We start from the raw sequence: 10,529 nt of genomic DNA, 5'->3' as shown, positions 1-10,529 counted from the left end.
CTGGAGAGGCCTTGGGGAAAGACCAAGATAGAGTCTGAGAAGCCCAAGCACCTGACAGGGCAGGAAGAAGCGTTTATGATAATCCCACCCCAGCCACAGTCAAACCGCAGGGATGAGGAGATCTGGGCAGCAGGTGCATGGCTGGACCAGGTGCAGGATCAGAACGGGGAGGGACAATGGTAATAAATGACTGCTACTGCCTGAAGCCAGTGTCTTGGGGTGATTTTTTATGCAGCTACAGTGAGATAGGATTTCAGAAATTGCATCTCTATATGAAGAGGTGGAAGGAGAAAGTCAGCTTAGAAAAGATATGATTTGGAGAAAAAAAAAATCCCTTGTGTGGTTTCCCTTCATTACATAGACTATGGGCGCCAGGTGTTCCTCTCTGGGTCAAGGAATGATGGGACCTCTGTGGCCTGAAAAAGGCAGCTCCTCTAAGTCCTGCTTGATATAGGAAACTGGGGAAGAGGTGGGTACATTTATAGAAGGAGGAACTCAGGAAGAAAAGAATGGGGTCCCTAAACTCTCGCCTTTTGAGGTTCAATATTACTGGAGGGTTTTTTTTTAATGTTTACTTATTTATTTTGAGAGGGAGAGTGAGCAGAGGAGGGGGAGAGAGAGAGAGGGAGAGAGAATCCCAAGCAGGTTCCACACTGTCAAACGTGGGGCCCAACATGGGGCTCGAACTCATGAACCACGAGATCATGACCTGAGCCGAAATCGAGAGCTGGACGCTTTCCCGACTGAGCCACCCAGGTGCCCCTGGAGGTTTTTTTCTGATAAAATTAAGTGGTCTTGATTGGAGATCTCCTGCTGCTAATGCCAAGGTTACATCTCCACTCTGATTTCTCCCTTGAAATCCAAACAATATGTTCAGCCATCTACTTGAAATCTCCATTGGGTGGTCTTCTAGGAAAATCCAGCCTAACACACCCAAAGCAGAACTCCCCATTTCTTCCCTACCCCATCCCCAAATCCCTGCTCTCCTGTGTCTTGGGAGATGTCCCATCTGCCCTGGCACTCAGGACCAAGGCAAGGAATCTCTGATTTCCTCTTTGCTCTCACCGCCCCCTTATCCGATCCATCATCAAGTCCCAATGGGACCACCTCCAAAACCTGCATCAAGCCCATCACACACCTCTGTCTCCACCACTACCCTAGGCCAAGCAATGAACGTCTTTCTTGTCTAGACTGCAACAGCCTTCCAACCGGTCTCCACTTACAAGGAGCTGGGCTGGTACCACGGTCTCAATCCCCAGGCCTGAGATTCATGGAGAAAGTTAGTTCTAGCTAACTCTAACCAGGCTGGAAGCCCCAGCCTGGCACCATGATCTGGGGATAATGACCAAACATGCAAATGAGAACACAGCTGACGCGTGAGTCCCAAGCTTGGGAGCTCCTACAGCCAACCAGCGTGCTGGGTGAGCAAGGACTGGTTACAACAGCGACCCCTGTCGGGCGGTGGCTGGAACAGCAGCGCCAGGAGACTTCCTTCGCTGGAGAGCTCCCTCTCACATCTGAGAGTGGAAGCCTCCCTCTGACTTTGCCCCTGCGGTTCTTGGTCAGGAACTTTCCTCTCAAGTCCCAGAAGTCTGCGCTTGGGTGGCCTCTGTTTTGTTTGTACACACAGGCCAGAATCCCAGTTACCTTGTATGTAGGATTGTCTAACAGCCGCAGAGCTGAAAGGGCCATTAGACATCCAGGTCTTTTGTTTCATTGACAGAAACTGAGACCCAGAGATGGGAAGAAAGAGACTTCTTGCCTGAGGATGCTAAGCCAAGCCACAGCTTGCGCGGGGAAAGGCCAACACAGGGTGCAATTGTTTGTGTGTGTGTGTGTGTGTGTGTGTGTGTGTGTGTTTAGGGGATGAGTGAGGAGTGGGACGTGAGGTTGTTGGGTGGGAATTATCTCAGTGCTGGCATGCCCCAGGGATTCTTGCAAAGGGGGTGGTTCGGAGGTAAAAAGAGTCCCTGGGCTCCAGGTCATGGGTTCAAGTCCCGGGAGTCCCGCCTTGGCTTCACCTTTCCCCACCACAGCCCAAAGCATCTCCCACCACCCTCCGGGCAAGAGCCTCATCACAGTGGGGCAAGAAGGGTAGAACGAGCCAGAACTGCCATTGTCACCATTACCCCCGAATCTCAAAGACCGCCTCTCTCACAACTTCCTGCCGGAGTCGAATTCCCTCCTCCGAATATCCGGTGGATACGTGACCATAGTTCCAGCTTGCATGCCTCTGGCAGGCCACTCACCCGCTGTCCAGATGTTAAAATGTCCTTCCTTCTGCTCAACCAAAGACTTTTTTCTTGCAACCTTTCCCCCAGCTGTTCCCACTCTGCCTCTCCGTTAACCCCCCCCACCCCCGAACATGGCCCTTCTCTTTGCCCTTTGCTGGTTTTGCAGAGCTGTTACCGAGAAATCCTGACTTGCCACCCATCCCCCCAGGCCAGACCTGCCCTGACCCAGGAGGTCACTGCTCTGGTCCTTGTGTTGTCTGTCCCTAGAGCTGCGTCTCCGGTGACCTAAGTCATCCTTACTTGTGAACATCACACCCTCATGACCCGGCCTGGGTGGGCCGATTGTCAGGGCTAGGCAACCAGGATCCCGCTGGGAGAAAGCAACTATTCTGGTGGTTACAGCCCAGTTCTTTCCTAACTGGTGTCCTCCTCAGACCTCCTGGGGACAGATGGGCACAGAGGAGGGCAGCCCAAAGCCAAGGGATACAAGGGACACAAGAGATACAAGAGATACGAGAGATAGGGGATGGGTTCCTGATCCCCAGTTAAAACGAACCCAATGTCACCCCCTCCACGTGCTCGGCGTGAATCCTGCCGAGACTAAGGTTGTGTCTCTAATCAGTCGCCAAGGAAGCTCGGTCACAGTTGTTTGCTCACAGGTCTTTCTCCTCCACTGGACTGTGGGCTCCGTGAAGGCAAGACCTGGGTCTCATTCTCTCTGGGTTGTTAGAGCCCCGCTCAGGGCCCGGGACATAGTAGAGGCTCAGTGAATATTGGTTGGATGAACGAATGTCCCTCCCTGTCCCTTGGCTGGGACAAGGGTGTGAAAAGAGGAGCTCCGCAGCTTCCTGGAACACCCTTGGGGATCAACACCTATGCCCCGTCAGCTGCCCACACCCCGTCCTCTCCACCCACCTGTAATCCCCTCTGTCAAGCGGACACATTCCAAAACCTGCCCTTCCTTCCTGTCTTCCTGCCTTCTGCAGTCATGGGCCCAGGACATGGGTAGAGCCCCGGCCACCGGCTCCCTGTGGGATGTGGGCTAAGTTGCTTCCTCTCTCGGGGCCTCGGTGTCCTTATCTGTGAAATGAGTCCGGAAGAGCACTTAGGGACTGGGTTGTGGGCGGGGGTTTGCTGGACCAAGTGTCTCTGACAGCCCCAGGGCTCCTCTCAGCCCCTCCCCACAACACACCCCTCACACCCCCAAGCCCGTGCTGATGTCGGCTTGTCACGTAGCCCCTTGGTGGGCACCGTGGAAGGGATGGGAGAGGCGACGTCCCACCAAGGCCTTCTCTGGTCCACACCTGAGGCCTTGAGGACAGAATGGATGACGTATTATCAACCCTGGGCCCCCACCCTGGGGATATGCTGGGTGAGCTCCAGCCCCGAGCTCAAGGCCCGTGACCGCCAAACCTGAGGCTGTGCCCGCCACACATACAGAAAGAGGGAAGCCGTAAGAGCATTCTCTCTGCCTACCCTCTCACCCCGAATCCTCGTGGCCTCTCCACCCGCCATCTTTTTCTTCTCCTTCCCACCTTCCCCTCTTGGCCTTCCTTCCCATAGCAATTAGGCGCCCAATTTCAGAGGCACACACTTCAGTTCAAATGCAGGCTTCGTGGATCCTTGGCTGTGTGACCTGAGGCAAGGGACTGAACCCCTCTGAATCCTGGGACTGGTGATAGTAGCCGCCTCCCCCGGTTATAACGATTAAGTGAAACAATTTCCACAGAGTACGTAGAGCGGGACCCGGCACATATTAGGTGCTCAGTAAGCATGCATGTTATTAATCGTATGATCGTCAGTATTTGCCCAAGAACGGCTGGCTGCCAGTCCAGTGTTCTGCCAATTAGTGCTATCCCGAACCTTCCACTTATTGGCTGTGCAGCCCTGGATAAGTGAGTGGACCTCTCTGAGGTTCAGACTGCCTGCCCTGAAGCGTGGCAATACTAATACTTTCCTCACAGACTTTTCTGGAAGATGAGGCGATGACCAGAAGTAGGGCAAGGAAGGGAATGCGTCTCCTAGCCCTGGAAACCCAGAGAGCGGAAGGAGCTATCAATAAACACTCTTGAGCCACAAGCTTCAGCCACGGCGAGTGGTCTCGCTCTGTATACGGTACTTAGCCCGGCGCCGGGTCACTCTTAGCTGGGTCAGCAGATGGGAGTCCTCCTCCTCTCCCCGGATGCCTCCCGCCACTTCAGTCCACCCCTCCCTGTTCCTACGCCCATTGTTTTTCCTTTTACTCTCCCCTCTTCGCCTCTTGCTTAAATTACTGCCTGGCTCCCACAGCCTCCCGGCATTTTCCAGCTCATTTCATTCGGTCCATCCTGTTACTATGGAGAACCCGAGCTTCAGCAAGGAGAGGGGACCCTTCTGACCGCACGAGCGTCAGCATGTCATTGCCCTTGCTCTAGAGCCATCAGATCCACGGCCGTCAGGCTGGCGTTCAAGGTCCCTCACCATCTGCCCCCGCCTCCCACTCGCCTCCCACTCCCCTCCCGGCCAACCTCATCTTCGCTCCAGCTCGCTTGCTCACCAGCTGGTCCCAGAGGCCAGCCGAAGAACGAGTTTTACTTGGAGGGAAGGTTGCCTCCCGCCCGCCCAGCTCTTCACCACCAACCCACCCCCAGCCCTAGCTCACCCTGACTATTTCTCCTCCCGCCCTTGGGTGACACCAGTCAGCTGATGATGCCTTCCTCCCCAGATCTCTGTCCCAGCCCCAGGGATGGCACCCAGTGGGGCTGAGCCCAGGAGCTTCTCTACTGACGCCAGCAATCTCTCCCAGACATTGGACTCAGCATAATCGGTTTTTAATGGGCCCTATTATAACCCTATCCGTAGTGTGCGTCATGGGCACCTGACCTCCACAGCTAAATGCTTAACTGGGGAGTTGCCTGGGGCCACTGTCCCTTTTCTTCCGGGTCCTCTTGGAAGCTGCTGGCCTCTGTCACCAGTAGGCAGTGGTGAGAACATCCCAGCCGGAACCAGCCATGCACAGAGTATGCCCCCTGATTCTTAGAATTTCTGAGCTGGGAAAAGCGAATTATAATCCACCAGTGGCAGAAGGGTCTCATTTCGTCTGCTAGCACCGATCGATTGCTAGGACTACTTGAAGAACTATGTTGAGGAGAACGCTGGGGCCCTGTAGGGAGGAGTTCGGGGGTCAAGCAGCGACGTCTGCCACGGACAGTGAGGGCAGGAGGAACAGCCCACAGGCCACGTGCTTTGCTTCCAGAATCTGATGTCTCGGTCATTCACGTACACATTGCGTGATGGGCGCACGCCCACTGCTCTGAGGAGTAGGTCCCCAAGAAGCCAGGAGGACCCAGAAGACCGGGGAATTGAATTCAACCTAACGATCTATCACTGCTATTTGCTAGGAGTGATGGATCTCACGCTGCGATTTTACAGGTGGAAAAATGAGCTTCAGAGAGAGGCATGGCCACCCAGCAAGTTAGTAACAGACCTGACATTGGAACTCTCTGTCACTGGCTTCGCCTCCCAGAAGGGTCCTTTCTCAGCAATTAAACTCTGTCCAGCGGAAGGCCCACAGTGTATCGGAGAATCGGGGTGGAGGGACCTCTCGGTGCGCCCTGAAAAGTAGATCCTGAAGGAAGCAGAGCCCGGGGCTCTGACGGGGAAGACGAACCCCAGGTCTCGAAGCAGCAGTCTGGGGTGTGAGCCGGGGTGGGGTGACCCTCAGGGAGCAGACCCCAATCCGAAGAGCCAGAAAGGCCCAGGATGCCTGTCAGTGTTGGCAGCTCGCAGGGTGGAGCGAGAAGAAGTTCAAATATGACAAGGAAGCTAACCTACCTGGCTTTGAACGTCAAAAAATAAACAAGAGTTGACTCATGTAATTGTCACATGATCCTGGACGATAGAGAGCAGGAAGCACCACGTGAGGGACATCTTTAAAGACCTATGAGAGCAGGACCCCTGCGGGTGCTGACTCACTCACCGCGGGACCCCAGCACCTAGCCAGAGGAGGTGGAAAACCCACAAGCGTTAGCTACCCAGAAGTGTTGCCCCTCACTATTCTGGCACGTTCTCTGAGCCTGCTGCCTCACATGAGGCCCCACATGTGAAAACTGTGGGGAGTTCAGCACCCTCGGTCCCATCAGTTCCTCACAGCGGGCCTGCGAAGTGTATTCTAACTCCCATTTTACAGATGGGAACATGGAGGCACCAAAGGCAAGCTCCCCTTGCTCAAGGCCACATAGCTCCTTTCACCTCAGACAGAGCTGTCCTTGCCCTCGAATCTTGGGGGTGGGAATTAAGAGGAGGCGGCCCCTGGGGGCTCTCTCTGCCCCTTCTCTGTCTTCCCCTGCTTGTCCTCCTCTGTTTCAGCAAGGCCTATGGGGAAGGCCTGGCCCCAGCCCAGGAAGGGCTCTGCCAGGGACTTGCTGGGCAGTCTGGGGCCGGCTCTTTCCATCTCTGGGCCTCCGTCAGGAGCACGAGGGAACGGCACACGGACCACGCAGCCGCACAACCCCAAGGATCAGTGATCCAAGTTTCCCCGCGCAGACACCCCCTTTCCCGAAGCTCCTCTCAGTGGCCCTGTGCCCCGAGGCCCCCGGGCCCTGCCCGCTCACCTGCCATGCCAGGCCGGCCTGCCCTGGCTTCCTCGGCGTGTGATGTGTGCACCTTCAGGACGGCGTGTCACAGCAGCCAGCCGGACCCGCGTTAACAAGGCAGATCCCGGGGCACTCCTAGGCAGGACGCCCAGCGTGCAAGCGGAGGCGTGGCCCCTCTCGCCCTAGCAGCGGCACCTAATCGCCCAGTAATTGCCCTGGTTTGCACCTCGAAGGTGTCCGGCGTGGGAGTGGCCTCAGCCAAGAGGCTTTCCTAACACAGAGTTGAGGGCTGGGCTGTGGGAGAAACTGAGGCCCAGAGAGGTCCCGGGACCTGGCAAGAACAGAGGAAAGCAGTTGGGGGGGGGGGGGGAATCTGGGTTTGCCGTCTCCCATCCTTACCCTCCCAGCGAGAAAACAGAGGCTCAGAGAGGGTGCCCTAAGGGTACATCGTGATAAGCTGCAGAGCGGGGACCAGGACCCGGGTCTCGTGGCATCTGGTGCGGGGCCGTCTTCTCCCGTCCTGGGTGGGATGAGAAGGCTCCTGGGCCCCAGTGCCCTCTTTTGTGCGGCCTCCAGAGGCATGTACAGGGGGAAAGGCCCACGGTCCTCCCCGGGCCATACCTCCACCACGCCACACCCTCCACCTCCTGCACGGCCCCCCAACGACAGGCTCAGCCTCGAGGGAGGAGCCCTGAGTGTCAGACGGAGAAACTTTAGGCCCACACAGGCCTGGGTTTGAAGGCCAGCTCATCTCCTGGTGACAAGAGCGGTAAAATGAAGACGGCGGCCTTCACGGCAACCATGGGGGACTCGTGGCCAGGGCCTGGGCACCCAGGGATCCCGACTCCCCTGTCCCTCCCCTCTGGCATACTGTGGGAGCCGGCCCATTCCGGAGCTCTGTCACCCTAGGCTCTTGGGAGGAGGTTAATAAGAAAGAGGGGAGCGGCTCTCTGGCTCGAAGGCAAGGCTAATTCACCTGACTTTGTGAGCTGGATCTATCCTGGAGCCACCGGGGGCCCTGACCTTGAGCAAGACCTCTCCATCTCAGAACCCCGGCTTCTCCACCTATGACCTAACAGGACTGGCCTAAAGTATTCTTAAGTGTCATCCTAGTTCACAGGCTAAGATCCCGGGGCTCCAAGACCCGGGACGGCAAAGCGGCTGAAGTCTCATGTTGTCGCTGTCGAATGAAATGGAGGGGTTTTTTATTTTTCTGGAAGCTGGGAGGGAGGTTTCTCTCTGTTGGTAAGGGCCTGACTTGGGGCCCACGGGGGCTGGGTGGGGCTGGGTGGGGGAGGAAAGGGGAGGTAGGGGGGGTAGACGCTGGGAGACAGGGGCGAGGAGGGGCGAGGTGGGAGAGTGCTGTGCGCCTTTGCTCTCTGTGATCACCTGAGCACTCAGGAAAGGGTATAAAAACCCCAAGTGTTTGATGTGGTTGGATTTCTTATAGAAAATGGCAAAGGGGTTGAGTTCTGCTTGCCAGTTTGGTGCAGGGCAAACATGTTTAATGGGCTCTTTGGAGGCCTACCCTGCCTTTAATTACTGCCTTCTGGCCCTGGCCCAGGGTTCCCCTTCCTTCTTGCCCTGCAGCCCGCAGACCCCGGGCCCTTCTGAAGCTGCTTTTCTGCCTGTGCCGGTCAAGCTCCTCCCCACTAATCACTGTCTCATCCAGGGCCCTTTATCTTTCATCTGGGGTTTGCCCGGACTGGGGCTCCCAGAATATAGGGCATTTAAAAACACCCCCCCCCTTCCCACAACCCCAAATAACAATTCATACTCAAGTTTAGAGGAGGGCAATGTCCTGGGATAAAAGGCAGAAGCCCGGGCCAAACTGGCTGTGTGACCCTCGGCCAGTCACTTACCTTCTCTGGGCCTTGGTGCCTGATAACATTGCAGATTAGGTCTCGCCTGTCCCAACCTTCTCTGGTTCTAAATGATCAAGCAGGAGCCAAAGCCTGGGACAACTCGGGATAGCCCAATCAGTGTTGCTTCACAAGTTAAAATCTGTGCCTGTGGAATAAACACATGCTTTAAAAATAGTTTGTTTTTCTGACTCTAAAGATACTACGTGCTCGCGTAGAAAAGGCAAGCAACATAGAGAAAGAAGAAAGTATATACGCATATCACTGCAAACATATGTAAATGCATGTATGTGCCTCAGGGTTGTAGGGAAGAAGTGGACAGAGAAGTGAATTTGTAACTTAACCTTTTCACTCAGCCGTATGTTGAGCTCATATTGTCATCTGGGCAGGGCCTCTGCCCTTTCAACAGTAAGGGGTTATTGATATAACCAGCAAAGTGTGAGCAGCAAAAGAAATGTTTTAAAAATCAGGGGCACCTGGGTGGCTGTCAGTTAAGCGCTTGACTTCTGCTCAGGTCATGATCTCACAGTTCATGAGTTCGAGCCCCACATCAGGCTCCTTGCTGACAGCTCAGAGCCTGGAGCCTGCTTTAGATTCTGCCTCCCTCTCTCTCTGCCCCTCCCTTAACTCTCACTCTGTCTGTCTCTCTCTCTCAGAAATAAATAAACATTAAAAAAATTAAAAAAATAATAATAAATAAAAAAAAAATCAAACAGAGGGGTCGCCGGGGTGGCTGAGTCAGTTAAGCATCCGTCCCACTCTTGATTTCGGCTCAGGCCATGATCTCACAGTTCGTAGGATCGAGCCCGCGCCAGGCTCCCCGAAGACAGTGCGAGTCCTGCTTAGGATTCTCTCTTTCTCCCTCTCTCTCTGCCCTTCCCCACTCTCTCATTCTTGCTCTCTGAAAATGAATAAACAGTAAAAAAAAATTCAAAAATATCAAAACGATCACCTTTGGGAAAAGGAAGGATTTTTTTTTTTTTTTTTGTTTATTTAATTTCAAGTTTACTCGTTTTAATTGTAGGCAACGGAGGGCACCATGACTTTTGCGGGACTCAGAGCATCTGTCCGGCCCCACCTTGGAGAACATCAGAGGCAGAGCTGTGAGTCCATGAGTGTGTGGTCGTTGGGCCAGCTGTATCAGCGTCACCGGGGAGCTGGTTAGAAATGTAGACTTCTGGGCCGTTCCCCAGGCCCGCTGAACCAGAATCTGCATTTTTAACAGTTCCTCCCATGATTCATCCGCATAATACGGTTCGAGAAACTCTACCGAGAGCAACCGTCCTCAAAGAGAGGTCCAGAATCACCAAGACGCTTTTAGGGAATCTGGGAAGTCAGTACTATTTTTCTCGTACTATCAAGGGTTTTTTGGGGGGTGTGGAAGGGGTCTCTTTCATTTTTATTCTCTCATGGGTGTACCGTGGAGTCTTCCAGAAGGCTGCATGGTATGTGATAGTGCAAAAACTGAATGCAAAAGCAGATCTGAGACTCCAGCTGTTTTCCTCGGAAGGCTTCTATTTAAAGCAGTTTTCAAAAAAAAAGAAACAAGGAAAAAGGAAAGAAAAAGTAAAACAATGCCACTCTTACTGATATTATTTTTTGTTTTGGAAAATATGGCTCTTTTTCACAAATACATGTTAATTGTGTTAAGATGCAGGGTTTATTAGTTTTTATCCATTTATTTAAAAATGTTTTAGGGGCGCCTGGGTGGCGCAGTCGGTTAAGCGTCCGACTTCAGCCAGGTCACGATCTCGCGGTCCGGGAGTTCGAGCCCCGCGTCGGGCTCTGGGCTGATGGCTCAGAGCCTGGAGCCTGTTTCCGATTCTGTGTCTCCCTCTCTCTCTGCCCCTCCCCCGTTT

General features: G+C 54.2%; 1 protein-coding gene across 1 annotated transcript in view; it reads right to left on the bottom strand.

The window, feature by feature from the left end:
* TGM6 (transglutaminase 6) overlaps window positions 1-7,529 on the bottom strand; it is a 38,168-nt gene extending 30,639 nt beyond the window's left edge. Inside the window, exon 1 of the mRNA XM_040447493.1 lies at window positions 6,827-7,529. Coding sequence (XP_040303427.1) covers window positions 6,827-6,833 — 7 coding nt within the window. The 5' untranslated portion in view covers window positions 6,834-7,529. The remainder of the gene's footprint in view (window positions 1-6,826) is intronic.
* Between the last annotated feature and the right edge of the window lie 3,000 nt (window positions 7,530-10,529).

The sequence above is a fragment of the Herpailurus yagouaroundi genome, unplaced genomic scaffold (genome assembly GCF_014898765.1).
Source record: "Herpailurus yagouaroundi ecotype Mexico unplaced genomic scaffold, PumYag 196, whole genome shotgun sequence".
Lineage (NCBI taxonomy): Eukaryota > Metazoa > Chordata > Mammalia > Carnivora > Felidae > Herpailurus > Herpailurus yagouaroundi.
This window is presented reverse-complemented; position numbering and strand designations above follow the sequence as displayed.